Below are 17,346 nucleotides of genomic sequence, written 5' to 3' on the forward strand. Positions count from 1 at the left end.
ATTTTATATGAATTTCGCAAACTTGCTTTAATAAATACACTTTTCTCATAAAATCAATTTAAAAAATGCAAAGATCAACAATTAAATTCACTCATTATTTTTAAAAAGTCTCTAGGATCTTTACGAAGATAACAGAACAAATCCCATGTTTTAATCCTTCTCGGATGATTTTATAAAAATGCGCGAAGGTTAATTAAACCTTTACTTAAATCACGTAATTCCTTTAAAATTCACAAAATTGACACAGAACACATAGTCATGCATACAGTCAAGCAATCACACATATACAGTCACATAACGACTCAGGTTTGATCATAAAATTCATCCTTCTTCATTCTTTATCCTCTTTTACGCGTACCGGGTCACGTTCAGCCTGACGGCCCGACGCTCAGCGTTTTGATTACGCTTCTCAATATCTTTACCAATCAACACGTCACTTAGGACGAAATACTTTATTTACTCATTCATTCATTCAATCACATAATTCATATTTTATATTCTTTAACTCCGTATTAGGACGGGTTCCGTTCTACCTGACGGCCCGACACCACAACTTATCTTTTAAGCTGATTCTTTAAATTGGAACGTTTTTATCCACGCTCCTAAACTCTAGTATACAGATAAGACAAATAATCATCACTTAATCACATAATTATAATCACATCACATAACACACTCTTTATTTACTTAATTACGACGCAAAATTTCTCAGTCGTCACAAAATTGACAATAAAATATCTACATCAGATGAAAATCTACATATGTGCAAAATATTATGGATATTTGAACATCAAGATTTGTACATAATCCTTATCAATATCATTATACATAATTAATATTCAAAATCTATTAATATCCTTATCTATAATTAACATTATATATAATTGATTATATGTCTGTCACAATATATGTGAAAATATACACATTATTCACATATTGAAAATATAAAATCATGTCTAACTATCATCTCCAATTTTCTCTAATATTTCTAATAGCAATTATACGAGGGGTAGTGTCCATCGACTATAACGTTACTGATGTTGTTTCGGGTACCCCGGGAGGAATCAGGTTTGAAAAAGAAATAGGAGTCGATTATAGTATACAAGAAATGGGGACGATCAATCAATTTATCTACACCCTTTTTGATCAACAAAATAATCCAAATGATAGAAGACCGCAAAACTTTGTTCAATTATACATTGACGTACATGCTGACGAAGCTGCAGCAGTCACAAGTGGAAACATCATAAATATGAGCTCAATTTTCATACAAAACTATGATGGTGATGTAAAGTGGGGTTTTACTTCAATTCTTTATCATGAAATGACACATGTTTTTCAGTGGTTGCCAAGTAATGCACCAAATGGATTGATAGAAGGAATGGCAGATTATACGATGCTAAAAGCCAATTATTTTCCACCCGGACAAGCCAAACCTGGTGATGGTGATAGTTGGGATCAAGGGTACGATGTTACAGCGCGATTCCTTGAATATTGTGAAAGCTTGTTAGACAACTTCGTGGCACAACTTAACAAGAAAATGAAATATTCTTACAATGATAGGTATTTCAGTGATTTGATAGGAAAGTCAGTGGATCAGTTATGGCAGGAATACAAAGATAAATACAAACATAATGTATAACATTACAAATATAATAAATATAAATATTCATGGTTGAGAGAATATTTGTTTTTGATAAAAAGTTGAAGCATGTCATTGAAATACATGATTTAAAATTATATGAAATCTCAAATTTTAATATATTATCTTTTCAGTATAGATATTTGGAGAAGGGGGTTAAATACAATTATATATACTAATTCATATTTTTTAATGACCACGAAATTTAAAATGTTTACTATCATTTTATGCAAAATATGACGTTCTGAAAATATATTCTTTATAGAATAGGCACGAAATTTTGTTTAATGCATGGTATAAATCATTGAATGATTAGAATGAGTACATCTGTTTAAAAGTCTTATCTCGTTGTATTAAAGATCGTAGTGAGTGATAAGATAATTTTATTTTTAGAATTCACGTTAGATCGTGTTTTATTATCATTAATTTACTTATTTCTATTATTTTATTTTATACAAAAAAATATTATTTATATATGTTATTTTGTTATTTTTTTGAATGCTTGTTTTATTCGTATTAATTATAAATTTATTATTATTATTATCATCATCATCAATTCATTTGTTTTTTAAAACTCTTGTTTTATGATTTTAAGAAGAAATTGGTGTGAATTTTTAAAGAAGCTTAGGAAGATATTTTGTATGGAAAATTCTAGATAATAGATATTTTCTAGATGACAGATAATTTTAGCAAAGATATTTTTTATCGAAAACTCTAGACACATGATATTTTGTTATGTAAAATATAAAATGTCAATTTTTTAACTGAGTTTCTCCTAAAAATTTATTTCTACACTAACATTATTCTCGGTTCCACAATTAATGAAAGAAAAGAATGAAAAATGAGTTTTATTCTTTTCTCTCTAAATCTTTTCAACAATGTGAAGAAGATTTGGAAAAGATATTTTGGAGAAAAATATACAAGGATTTTTTCTCCAAATCTTTAGAAATCTTTTCCTTTCTTTCTTTAAAAAAATTTGGAAACAAGTTGAAGAAATCAAATCTTCACGATCTTTCCTTTTCTTTCGTAAAAACAATTATGGAACACAGAGGAGAGATCAGAGGAAAGAGAATCAAGGAGTTGAAGAAGAGAATTAATGTAGTAGTATCAGATTTTTTTTGTAAATATACATATGAGAATCATTTCCTTAAATGTGAATTTTTATGAGTAGCCTCAATTATTCCCGAACGATTCTGTTCATTTGTAGCGCTACATGGAACTGATGAATTGTTGGGATTTTTTCTATGGATAAATAAATAAATAGATGAAATAGTTAAATACGAGGATTACGATTGTATAATTATAATTTTTAAATACTTAAATAATTAATTAATTTTAAAAATAATTAAATATCCTCGTATATTCTTCGAGATGGACTATTATCGGATTAGTAGATAGTATAAATAAATATTTTGTCGGATTGTTATTTTTGCAAGTTTGCTGTGCGGGATATTTTATATAAATTATTATTTAAAAAAATTTATTTTGTGTATAAAATATAGGATTGTAAATTTTGTGGGAGTTTGGATATTCCGATCAAAGAGTAGAATTATCTTAGTCATTAAATTGTGTAGTGTGAGGGCTAATCAAGGCAAGTTCTGCTGATTCTCTTCCTCTTGTATGATATTAAAATTCAGAAAATTATTTGGCAACGTGAAATGTGTTTATAAAATTTATTTTTAAAATATTATTTAAATTAGTTCAGAAATATTTTTAAGAATTACTTGTGTACATGATCTTAGTCGTAAACTAATAAAAGGTTATGAATAAATATTTAGGAAAGTTAAACAAAATATATCATTCTCTTTGTTTGAGAAGATATAATATTTTCATTCAGTGAAACCGCGACTTATCGTTCAAGTCCGTCATATTCAATTCTTTTAAATTAAATCAATTTTTCAAAATTTTACACCTTTCTTGTTTCTGAAGATTGATCCATTGTCTAGATATTAAAATAAAATAAAGATTTTAAAATAGAAAATACACTCGTAGAGATTGAAATAGTACCAAAAATAGGATGATAACAAATAGGATGATAACCTGATCTTTCCTTTAAAGCAAATCATTTCAAATTCGGTTACTCTCTTGCATCGAGATAATCATTTGGGTCTTATTGAATTCAATCACACTCATCATTCTAGGTGGTTGTTTTATTAAATAAATAGACAACGCATTGTGCATGCCGTCTTACAACATTTATTATTTTCCAAATTAGCACATCGTTCGGGCTAAGTTATGTACTTGGATTTACGAATAGATATCTCATGTCTTTATTATTTTATTTAAAATTTCACTTAACAAAATTACTCAAGAATTCTTACTATGTATTGGTCAACATGGTCCAGATAAAGTTATCATGGATTGTTTTTTTTAATGATTTAAAATGATATTCGGCCCTCAATAGGCCGGATTAAAACGTTAATGTGTTCTTTAAATGCTAGCAAATAACGGAAGTAAGGTGGGACTGATAAAAATATTTTTATATATTTTAGATGATTTTATTCTCATTGTTATTTTATTTTGCGCCGATTTGGATATTTATTTAGTAGGTTTTGATGTTTTGCACTGACTTGGACGGAATTGGAGCCAAAAGTCCAATTTTAAAGTAAGAATAGAGAAAAAATTGTATCATATGGGCCGCCAACACTGTTTGGGTCGTATCTCGAGTTACAGAAATCAGATTATGATGATCTTATAGCCCACACAAAACTCGTTGAATTATCTTTAATTCATATATAGTCCGATTAGAAGAATCCAACTGGAGCAGTCCAGAAACCGAGAAAAATAGAGAGCTATGAATTTTTATAAAAAAAATCTTGTTCGGTTTAGAAGTTTCACTTATAATTTTATTAGAATAATAAAATACTTTATTGTAGGAAGATAAATCATATTTTATTATGAGTTTTTATTATCTTAAAAAATATGTATGTATTATTAGAGTATGTAGAGTGTTAGATATATTTGATAATGTCATGGCTAATATGTTTTATGTTTAGCTTTCAGATCTTACGTGAACAGGATAAATCAGTACTTAACTATTGATCAGTACTTATACTGGAAGTCAGGACTTAAGGATATCAGTACTTATATTATCAGGAGATAATCATCAGAAGATAGATATCAGAACTTAAGTGCTGAAGGACAATCAGATAAGGACAGTAGCTGATTAAAGGAAAGAAGATCAAGATAAAACATAAGAAGAGATATGCATGAAGAAGAAATTCCGTGAAGAATGGAATACTTGGAAGAAAAGATATCCGATTGATATATTTTAGGAAGCAGAATTATATTCCATATCAATTAGCGATTATCTTGTAACTGTGTAGTATATAAACACAGACGTAGGGTTTACACTATAAGTGTTATCATTATTAGAAAAGATTATTCATTGTAACCCTTGCAGCTCTCGTGATATTTGTTCATCACTGAGAGGTAACAGTTCCATACTGTAACAGAGTTTATTGTTTCAATAAAGTTTGTTTTCTGTTACTTAAGTTCTTAAAGTTCGATTTGAGTGTACTATACACTGTATTCACCCCCTCTACAGTGTGTGTGTGACCTAACATAGAGTCTAATAATTAGGGTTTTGTACAGAGAAACGTGGAGAGAGCCATTGATTTTCATCTCGCGACATGCTTAATTATTACAGGTTTTCATATCTAAGTTTGTTATTTATTATTGTAAGTTTAATTATGTTTCTTTCTTGTCTTAGTTATTTGATTTGTTTAATTATTAGCGAGTAGTGTTTCCTAGAGCAAAGAGGGGGAAGCCATATTCTGCGCTATAATATTTGCATGATTTTCACAGTAGTTTGATTGATTATGTTTAATTCTAATTTATTATGTTTTTATTATTAATTTGTGTAATCAGTCAATATCATGAGTTAATTTTATCCAAATAAAAGTATGATCGAGAGATGTACTATTAGAGGCACACATACGATTAGCATAACTGAATTCGAGTGTGAGATCCTCATTGGATTTCTGAGAGCGTTAATACTCTAGAGAGATTAATATTGCTTTAATTGCCTGATTAATTAGATTACTAAAAGTTATTAATGTGTAAGCAAGTTTCGAGAGTGTTAATACTTGAGAGCGATTAATATATTCTAGTCATATGCCCACTTAAGTTACTTTAGCTTAGAAGCCAGTTATTGTGTAAGCATGGTGGACCTGATTGCCCTAGATTTTTGTATCAACTGTAAAGCGTAATTAGTTTAGTGTTAATTTAGTTTAAATTATTAGCTAGTAAAATATTCTTCACACAATCATTTTTCTCTAGAAACAATCTATAGTAATTGAGTCAAAATTGATGAAACATGTCTCATTGTGGATATCTAAGGTTTGAAGAAGTCAAGAGGGTAAGGCCAAGGAAGAAGCAGGCAACTAAGGAAGCTAAAAAGCAAGTTGAGAAGCGTACCACTCCAACTGAACAGAAAATGGCTGAGAAGAAAGAAGAAAAGCTTGAGTGGGCTAAATGGAATAGGGTAAAGGTCAAAGCATAAAGGCCATGGAGTGCTACTGTTAGGTCACACTTTCACTGTAGAGGGGGTGAATACAGTGTTTATTACAATCAAATCAAACTTCAAGAACTTATATAACAGAAAACAAACTTTATTGAAACAATAAACTCTGTTACAATCTGGAACTGTTATCTCTCAGTGATGAACAAAATATCACGAGAGCTGCTAGGGTTACAGTAAATAATATTCTCAATAATGATAACACTTATAGTGTAAACCCTATGTCTGTGTTTATATATTACACAGTTACAAGATAATCGCTAATTGATATGAAATATAATTCTGCTTCCTAATATATATCAATCAGATATCTTTCCTTCCAAGTATTCCATTATTTACGGAATTCCTTCTTCATGCATATCTCTTCTTATGTTTATCTTGATCTTCTTAACTTTAATTAGCTACTGTCCTTATCTGATCGTCCTTCAGCACTTAAGTTCTGATATCTATCTCCTGATGCTTATCTCCTGATAACATAAGTACTGATATCCCTTAAGTTCTGACGTCCAGTATAAGTACTGATCAGTTAAGTACTGATTTGTTCTGTTCAAATAAGATCTGAAATCTAAACATAAAACATATTAGCCATGACATTATCAAATATATCTAACAATCTCCCCCAACTTGTAAATTAGCAAAATATACAAGTTTAACAGATATTTGATGATGTCAAAAACATTAAGTACAAATGCATGAGAAATAGACAAGATAACTACAACTTACAGTCCTTAAAGCTTTTACCAATTCAACTTCTGATAACAACTTTAGTCTATATACACATCAGAATTTAAGTAGTTGTAGATCTTTGACTTGGCTTCATCATTTTCTGATCTCTCTGATGTCAGGAGTTGTTCTGAGATAATTCTTCAACAAACATTTCTCAGCATATCTGAGTTCATCAATCATTCTCCGTTTGACATCTTTAAGCTCTGCAGTATCTTCACCAGTTTGAAATATTGCAGCTCTGAGATCATTAATCTTTGCTCTTCTCAACTCCCGATCTAGTCTTATGACATAAGCTTTGTTAGACTCTAGATTGAATTCAAGCCCCTTAATACCAAGATATGTTCTGATCTGTGCAGTATTAGGCTTCATATCAACAATATCACCATTGTGATTTCTGTACTTTGGAACATATATGCTGTCAGACTTAACAGAATAAAGTTTTTTCTGTCTCTGAATCTGTTCTTTCAAATAATTTGCAGCAGTCCCTGTCAATCTGTCATCCACTTGAAGTAAGAATAATACATGCTCCAATTCTTCAAAATACTTCAATGGAATGGCATTTTGTCTTATATGATAAACCCTACCATCTGTCATGAAATACAACAAGATGTGTTCCTTCAAGTAGGTATGGTAAACCATTTGTATAGATTCCAATTGATTCAATCTTTCAGGAGTTGCTCCAATTCCTGGTTCACACAAAGAAGTTGGATCATTGGTAGTGTTGTGTACTCTTCTTTCATCAGCACTTCCCAATCCAGTTTTATCTCTTGCTTCCTTTCCAGTAACTACTCTAGCTTCAAAACGACTTGCAGTAGTCTTCAAAGGTTGAGTTTGTTTTGCTTTAGTGAATCCTGGTAGGAGTGTATTTGATCTTCCTTCTGATATCAAGTTAACTTGAGCTGTGTCAGAGGTTACTTGCTTCTTTTGAATATCAGAACTTTTAATTTCTTGACTCTGAACAACTTGAGCTGTGTCAGAGGTTGTTTTAAGAACTTTTCTTGAAGTCAGAGCAAGATTATCTTTGTCATCAGTAATTTCTTCATCTTCAGGAGGTACATAGACTTTAACAGGTTCACCAACCTTTTCTTTACCCTTGGATCTTGGATCTATCTTTGGTTGTGATTTAGCAAATGTTGCTTCAGTTTGTGCCTTTTCTTTAATCACAATACCTTTCAGTTTTGGAAGTGACTTTTTACCAGAAGCTTCGGATTTAGATGTGACTTTCTCTGATTTAAGTCTAGCTTCTTCTTCCTTTAAACTTTCCAAGTCCATTCCTGGATTTTCTTGAAGAAATAACTGTCTTGACATTTCTTCATCAAGATCTAGAAGTTCATCAGAATTTATTCTTTTACCAGTATCAGAACTTAATCTCTTCCCAGTATCAGAACTTATCCTGTGACTTGCAATTTCAGCATTTCTTGATGAGAATCTTTTACTTTGACTATGACCTCCACCCATTCCAGAGTTTCCTTGGTCATCTTTTTCATCATCCTTTCCTTGCAGTGTCTTGTCATCCTTGCATTTGGACTTAATCACTTTCTCCCCCTTTTTGGCATCAGCAGGAAGTAGAAGAGAGATAAGCAATTCCACTGAAGATTGGATTTCTGTCAGTTGTGATTGCTGAGAAGCTTGATTTTGCAGAATTTTATCAATCTGTGCTTGTTGGCGATCTTGAGTCTTCTCAATATAAGCAATCCTGTCCATAGATGGTTGAAAGAACTTTTTCTTATCAAGTTTCCAAACTTGTTCTTGTTTGGTAAAGTTCTCCTGAATTTTGTGTATTTCGGCATGAGTAGTTGAATGAAGACCTTGTAGATTTTTAGTACTCAATGCAGTGACACGAAGCTGAGCTTTGAAATCATCAGAATTTAACATTTCATCAGCTTTAGTAAAGTGCTCAGTAAGATGTAACGCAGATGGAATACATGAGACTGAGTTCCATTCCTTAGTCCACTCCTGTCCTGCAGGAGTTTCACTCCAAGGCACTGGTGGTTCCTCTGTAACATACTTCTTTACTAGTTCAGACTTTGAAAGAGGAATGTGTCCTGAAGGACCTGCTGCATCAGTATTTGCAGTTGGAGCAGCATCACCAGTATCTCCAGCATGTGCAGCATCAGAACTTAGAGAATCAGCATCATCTGATATAATAGCAGTGTGAGTAGCAATGGAGGCGTCAGCATCCTCTAATTGCTGATCTGATGCTAAGTTCTGATCAACAGCCAAATCCTGATGCTCACCTAAAGTCTGATCATCAGTGTCTAGATACAGAGAAGGTGACTTAGATAATTCCGGAGTTTTAATAGCATCAGTAACAGTTGTTGGCAAAAGATTTGTTGCTGTTGGAGCTTCTAAGAAAATTACTCCAGGCACAACTAAGTGTTGATCAGCATTATCAGCACTTGTGCCTTGATGACCAAGAGACACAGATGGGAAATTAGCCTTGTCAGATACAGTTTCCTGAGATGGAGTGGATGGAGAAGAAGTAACTGGAGCAAATTCTTTTTCTTGTGAGATCAGAGATTCCTGATCCCCTTCCTTAGCTGCTTCCTCCTCATCATCTGAAACTGGCCTTTTTGCCCTCTGTTTCTTGTATGTCCTTAGTAATTTAGAGTCCTTGGAAGTGTCAGGAATTGTCATTTTTCTAAGCCTCTTGAGAAGCTTAGATCCTCCAAGTTCAGAATCCTTCTGAGAAATCTTTTTCTCAGCTGCAGTTACCACAGGTTCTGAAGAAAGAATCGGTTCCTCAGAATCTGAGTCATCTCTCAAGGTGATCCTCCTCTTCTTCTGAGGTGTGTGAGAAACAGTCTTTGTTCTCTTTGGCTTGGAAGATGTAGATTTCACATAGGACTTGAGATATGTTCTGAGAGATGGTTGAGAGGTTTGAGGTGGCTGAGTAGAGATGGTAGGTGCTGATGAACCAGGTTCTGATGTTTGAACATCAGGATAAAGTGCAGTGTACTTAACAGGATCATAGGTGATTAAGGCTTGTTTGACAGATAAAGGTATTAAGAGGGGTCTTAACACAGCCTTTTTATTATCAGAAGATAATAAATCAGTAAAAGCTCTCTTAGCTATTCTGAAAGATGGAATGAGATCACCAAAATTTTGGGGGGAATTACAACAAAAATTATAAATAAGCTGACAAAATCTTGCAAAATATACAGTATTGCGATCTTCTGTCATCCTATCCCCAATAGAACCCAAAACTGCACGTGCATAATCAAAATCAGTGTGATTTAGAAGTGCATACCCGATTTGTTGGCTGAATATGGGAATTGCATCAAAATTTGTACATTTGTTGGCGAAAGCTTTGGTAATGCAATCAAAGAAGAAACTCCATTCCCTCCGTATGAAGGATCTCTTCAACTGTCCAAGCTTGGTCAATGTTCCTTCATATCCCAGACTAACCATCATATTTTGAAGAACTGAGTCATCAACAGTAGAATAAACACAGTCCTCAAGAAGCTGTAATGCCTGTCTAACCGTAGACAGAGTCACAACATACTCATTTTCCCCTGATGAAAATATTAAACTTGGGGACCCGTGAGCACCACCATTGTCATATACTCCACTCCTCCAAAACTTCAGTACTTGAACCCCAGAAATTGATGTAGGCTCAGTTAGAGCAAACCCAATATCAGAACTTGTGAGAAAGTCTTGAATAAAATGAAATTCAGAGGGTGCCTCTGTAGTGTGTAGTATCGCAGAGAAGTTATTAGGAACAAACTTTGCTCCATCAAAGAGAATGTCCTTGGGTGCCATTATGTTTTGATAAGAAAACGGTAACCTGTAATGTGTTTGAGAAAATGCCTCTGAAAAGAAAATCGTTAGGAGATGAGAGAGTTTAAAAGTAAAGAGAGAGATAAAATATAATGGTAAATAAAAGATTTGACAATCTTTGCTCTCTTTTACTTATACACAAAAAGTAACTGTTGAGGACACATGGCAGACATGCATTTAAAAGTAGTGGGAAATACCTTGACACCTGTTTTACATAGAGAAAGCAAAAAGTAATGGGCACGGTAAATAAGGAATAATTACCACCCACTTGCAGTTTTTCAAGGAAAAACAAACTGTTCCACTTACCTAGATTCCATTAATCAAGGTGAATCAGTTTTAATTTAAAATTGAAACTGTGCCCACTAATTCAAATATTTTACTCTGCAATATTAATATTCCGAGAGAAAAAAAACTGTGTGTGAGAATGAGTAAAATCAATCAGTTAAGTAAGTACTGATAAAACATTATCAGAACTTAAAATCAGACACAATTTATACGATCATCAGAATATTTATCAGGATTTATCAATGCGTATCAAAATTTCTCAGAGACAAGATCATAAGACTTTAAACAAATTCCATTAATATATCAAAATAATACATTGATGAAATTGAAATTACATCAGAACTTTTACATTCTTGTCCTAAGCTTCTAAATCTAACATCAACAGCCTTAGTCCTAGCTAAGAAGCCTGACAACGCTGAGGATGAAGAAGAACAGGAAGAAGACGAGATTAAGTCATCTTCCTCTTCCTATCTTCGACAAACAAGATAGCGAGTCGAATGATTCGCTCTTGCTGACGGATAGCTTCCCGCCGTTCCGCCTCCAATCGATCAAGATGAAGCTGGTAGTCCATCTCGAAGAACAGAAGTTGGTTCAGCACCGCCTGTGGGACAGAGCCCCATATCTCTTCAGGAATGGCAGTTACATGCCACTCCTGCTGCCAGTCGGCGCAGCTTAGCTCCATATGAAAATTTTGGTAATTCAAAAACATGTTGTATCGAACCATGATACTTTTGAAAAAGAATATGAAGTTACGATTGTGAGAAAAATTGATGAAAGGGCTAAAGGGAAGTGGCTGATTAAATAGGCAAGAGAATGCCAGGAGACGCGAAGATATTTAATGCTGACAGATAGAGTTAAGTCTACCTCGTCTCCCTAGACTTGAAAAAGAATAATAGTCATTGGAAAAGGAATGTGCACATGTAACAAGAGTGAACTGTTCAAGGACGAGTGCCATTATGTTTTAACCATAGACTATTAATCTTCCACTTCAACATTTCGAAATTAATCTGAGACTGTTACCAAATTTTACTCACAGATAAGTCAAGTAAAGGGTTAGACTGAAAAAACAGAACTTAGACCTATACCAGAACTTAACAGTCATCAGAACATAATGTCTTAACTCGAACAAGGAATATCTATCTTAGTAAGTTTTCATACAAGTTCTGAGTTATAGTCTTCAGGACTTAATCATCAGACCATATAACTAGAACGTGTCCTCAAAATTTGTGCAAAGGGACACAGTGACTGTTTGTCTAAAAGAACATAGACCACCACAAAAATTTCATCATTCATATGGAGTGATTTGTGTGTGCATTAAGCTAAATAACTAATAAAGAGTAAAGTCTGATTTACTTTAGTACATCTTAGAAATAAGTCATAATTAAAATTTTGCTAAAGAGCTGTCATTATCCTGAAACCTACTAATAAATGAGTTCATGCATGAGTCCACCTCAACTGTTTTTGTGCTAATTTTATGCATCTTTGAAATTCTCTTTTACAGTGGCTTCTCAGTGTAAGTGAGTCACGATTGCTTATCAGAATTTATGCTATTATCAGAGTATTTCTCCAGTAATCATAGAGTGTGAACAGTCACCAAGAAAAATATTTTGCTTTTCTAATGCATATTTACTTAATACCAGCTATGCACTTGGGTCGTCCCATTCACATTTTTACTCTAGATCTCAAAGGAGTACCTGATATTATTCTTTGATTCTTGTTCTTCTTCTTTTGATAAGTGAGGTTTATCAGCACTTAGTACATTCAGCAGTTTTACTAGAATCAGAACTTAAACAGATGAGTAGCATTATTCTAATTTGGGACTTAGTAATAAGATGAATAAAGTAAACTAAACTAAGCTCAAGTATCAGAATTTGCTTGTGTCATAAGATTTCCACAGAAATAATTACTTCTTTCATGGGATCATTTGTTTATTGAAGACTAGTAGGTCAGTATCTAGCACAATTATCCTCATAGGATAGAATGATTACTTAAACAGATATATCACTTATTAGAGTTAAGAGATATGTATCAGACAACAGTCAGTACTTAAAAACATTTATCAATTAATGCACAGAATATACAAAGAGATTAATTCTGTAAATACTGATCATAAAGTCTGATAACATAGAACAAGTTTAAGCAGATTTAGAGAAAAAACCTGAAATCATTCCAAGTTCATTTACCAATTTTGTAAAGGTAGCTTCACACAGTGGTTTTGTGAAGATATCCGCTACTTGTTGATCTGTGGGAACAAAATGCAATTCCACTGTACCTTCATCCACATGTTCCCTGATGAAATGGTACCTGATGCTGATGTGCTTTGTCATAGAGTGTTGAACTGGATTACCTGTCATAGCAATAGCACTTTGATTATCACAGTAAATAGGGATTTTGAAATATGTTAACCCATAATCCAGTAACTGATTCTTCATCCAAAGAATCTGTGCACAGCAGCTTCCTGCAGCAATATACTCTGCTTCTGCAGTTGATGTGGAAATTGACTTTTGTTTCTTGCTATACCAAGAAACCAACCTGCCTCCAAGAAATTGGCAGCTACCACTTGTGCTTTTCCTGTCAATTTTGCAACCTGCAAAATCTGCATCTGAGTAACCTATTAATTTAGAATCTGATTCTCTAGGATACCATAATCCTAGATCAGCTGTTCCTTTAAGATACTTAAAGATTCTTTTTACAGCTGTTAAGTGAGGTTCTCTTGGATCTGCTTGAAATCTTGCACAAAGACAGGTAGCAAACATGATATCTGGTCTACTAGCAGTTAGATAGAGAAGTGAGCCAATCATACCTCTGTAAGCAGTAATATCTACTGAATTACCAGTATCCTTATCCAGTTTTGTTGCAGTGGCCATGGGAGTGGATGCACTTGAACAGTCTTGCATTCCAAATTTCTTCAGCAAGTTTCTGGTGTACTTAGATTGACAAATAAAAGTTTTGCAAAGTTTGGCAAACTTTTTGCAAAGTTTGTCATTTGGAGACCCAAAAATAATATCATCAACATAAATCTGGATCAAAAGTAAGTCCTTGCCATGGTTGAGATAGAACAATGTTTTGTCAATAGTTCCTCTGTTGAATCCACTTTCCAGAAGAAACTGAGCTAAAGTCTCATACCATGCTCTAGGAGCTTGCTTAAGTCCATAAAGTGCTTTATCAAGCCTGTAGACATAATCTGGATGTTTGGAATCTACAAAGCCTGGAGGTTGTTCAACATATACTTCCTCTTCCAATTCTCCATTGAGAAAAGCACTTTTCACATCCATTGGAAAGACAGTAAACTTTTTGTGAGCAGCATAAGCCATGAATATCCTTATGGCTTCTAACCTAGCAACTGGCGCAAATGTTTCATCATAGTCAATTCCCTCCTGTTGAGAATATCCTTTTGCAACCAGCCTTGCCTTGTTCCTTACAATTATGCCATCACTGTCAGTTTTGTTTTTGAATACCCACTTTGTACCAACAACCGATCTATTCTTAGGTCTTGGCACTAAGGTCCAGACTTTGTTTCTTTCAAATTCATTCAACTCTTCCTGCATTGCTTGCACCCAATCAGCATCTTGAAGAGCTTCTTCCACTTTCTTTGGCTCAGACTGAGAGAGAAAAGAATTGTAAAGACATTCATTTGAAGTACCTGTTCTAGTTCTGACACCTGCCTCAGGATTTCCAATTATCAAATCAGGTGTATGTGATTTTGTCCACTTCCTTGCAGATGGAAGATTTTCTCTAGAACTGGATGCTCCCCCATGATTCATGCTGTCTTCGGTTTCATTTTCTGATGCTCCCCCTGAAACTATGCTCTCTGAGTTGGATCCTTCAACATTTAGATTTTCAGTACTGTCAGTACTTGGCTTATCAGAACTTGACGAATCAGAATTTGAAGAGCCAGATGTATGTTCTGATGCTTCTTGAGATGTGTTAATATCTTGAGTATGCTCCCCCTGCATTGGTGCATCTGCCTTTGACGTAGTCACCACAGTTTCAATAACATCAGAGTTTAATCCATCAGAATTTACAGTATCAGGACTTAGACTATCAGGACTTGAGGTATCAGAATATGAATCTTTATTTTCAAATCTCAGCTGATCATGATCAATGCAATCTTCAAGTCCAGTGATCTTCTTGTCATCAAAAGAGACATTGATAGATTCCATGACCACTTTTGTTCTCAAATTATAGACTCTGAAGGCTTTTGTAGAAAGTGGATATCCAACAAAGATTCCTTCATTAGCTTTTAGATCAAACTTGGATAGCTGTTCAGGATGAGTCTTGAGAACAAAACACTTACATCCAAATACATGAAAGTATTTGAGATTTGGCTTCTTGTTTTTCACCATCTCATATGGTGTTTTTCCATGCTTGTTAATGAGTGTTGCATTTTGAGTAAAACAAGCAGTCTGCACAGCTTCAGCCCAGAAATAGGTTGGAAGCTTTGCTTCTTCAAGCATTGTTCGTGCAGCTTCAATGAGAGTTCTATTCTTCCTTTCAACAACTCCATTTTGCTGTGGAGTTCCAGGAGCAGAAAATTCCTGCTTTATTCCATGATTTTTGCAGAACTCTTCCATTATCAGATTCTTGAATTCAGTGCCATTATCACTCCTCAAAATTTTCACAGAATCTTTGATCAATTTATCCAGATGTTTGACATGATCAATCAGGATAGATGCAGTTTCACTTTTTGTGTGCAAGAAATACACCCATGTGTATCTGGTGAACTCATCTACTATGACCAACGCATATTTCTTCTTTGCAATAGACATGACATTCACTGGACCAAATAGATCAATATGAAGTAGATAATAAGGCTCAAGAATTGATGATTCAGTCTTGCTCTTGAACGAAGATTTTCTTTGTTTAGCCTTCTGACATGAGTCACAAAGACCATCAGGAACAAACACTGATTTTGGCAGTCCTCTCACAAGATCTTTCTTGATCAGTTCATTTATCTTGTTGAAGTTTAAATGAGAGAGTTTCTTGTGCCAATTCCAGCTTTCTTCAGTTGAGGCTCTACTCACTAAACAGATTGCAGAACCATCAGAACTTGTTAAAAGCTTAGCTTCATAAATGTTACCACGCCTGAATCCCTTCAGAACAATTTTTTCTTTAGATTTACTAACTATTTCACAATGTTCTGCAAAGAAATCAACATGATAACCTCTGTCACAGATTTGACTTATACTCAGTAAGTTGTGTTTAAGTCCTGAGACCAGAGCTACATCTTTAATGATGACATTCCCAAGATTGATATTGCCATATCCCAAAGTTTTTCCAATGTTGCCATCTCCATAAGAAACACTTGGGCCAGCTTTCTCCACAAAGTCTGATAGCAGGGCCTTATTTCCAGTCATATGTCCTGAACATCCACTGTCCAGAACTAAAATATTTTTCTTGTTGCCCTTTGTTTCAGCAGCTTCAGAACTGCTCTCAGAACTTGATTTATCAGCATTTGCCATCAATGCATAGTTCTCCTCACTTTCAGAGTCTGAGGTGTCTGTCCAGCTTTTCTGCTTTATGACAAGAGCTTTGCCTTTGTCACTCTTGGTCTTCTTGCAATCAGGAGATATGTGGCCTTTCTCACCACAATTATAACATTTAACATTAGCGTAATCTCCTCTGTCAGACTTTCCTCCTCTTCCTTCAGATCTTCTGAAATTCTTCTTATCAGAACTTATGCCTTTCCTGGAAAACTTCTTTCCCTTCCTGAACTTCCTGTATACAATCTTTGTGATTCCTTTCACCATAAGAGTACACAGCTTCATCATCTCCTCATCAGCATCAGTTTCAGGCAAGCTTTCAGAATCTGAGTCATCATCACTCTCAGAACTTGATGACTCAGTATCAGACTTTATGATAAGAGCTTTACCCTTGTCTTTCTTTGAGGAAGGTGGTTTGGGGGATTCCTCTTCAGCCTTGAGAGCAACTGTCCTTGACTTTCCTCCTTTCCTCTTGCTTCTTTGTTCCATCTCAAGTTCATGAGTCTTGAGCATTCCATAGATTTCATCAAGAGTTGTTTCATCAAGATTGTAGTTGTCTCTTATTGTTGTTGCCTTCAAATCCCAACATTCAGGAAGAGCTAACAGGAATTTAAGGTTTGTATCTTCAAGATCATACTCCTTATTAACCAATGACAAGTCATTCAAGAGTTTGACAAATCTATCATATACATCAGTCAATGACTCATTAGTCCTAGAGTCAAAGTGTTCATACTCTTGAGTGAGTATTGTCTTCCTGTTCTTCTTAACTGTTTCAGTTCCTTGTCACCTTGTCTCCAGTGCATCCCATATCTCCTTAGCAGTCTTGCAGTTGATTACCCTGTTTGACATTACATTATCAATGGCACTATGCAATAAGTGTCGTACCTTGGCATCCTTAGCAATAGATG

The 17,346-nt window shown here is 34.1% G+C and overlaps 1 protein-coding gene across 1 annotated transcript; it reads left to right on the top strand.

The window, feature by feature from the left end:
• Positions 1-952: 952 nt before the first annotated feature.
• Positions 953-1,642, top strand: LOC141673829 (uncharacterized). The gene has a single exon (XM_074480564.1). It carries the CDS (start codon positions 953-955, stop codon positions 1,640-1,642), a length of 690 nt encoding a protein of 229 aa, XP_074336665.1.
• The last annotated feature ends 15,704 nt before the right edge of the window (positions 1,643-17,346 follow it).

The sequence above is a fragment of the Apium graveolens genome, chromosome 7 (assembly GCF_009905375.1).
Source record: "Apium graveolens cultivar Ventura chromosome 7, ASM990537v1, whole genome shotgun sequence".
In the NCBI taxonomy this organism is placed as follows: Eukaryota; Viridiplantae; Streptophyta; class Magnoliopsida; order Apiales; family Apiaceae; genus Apium; species Apium graveolens.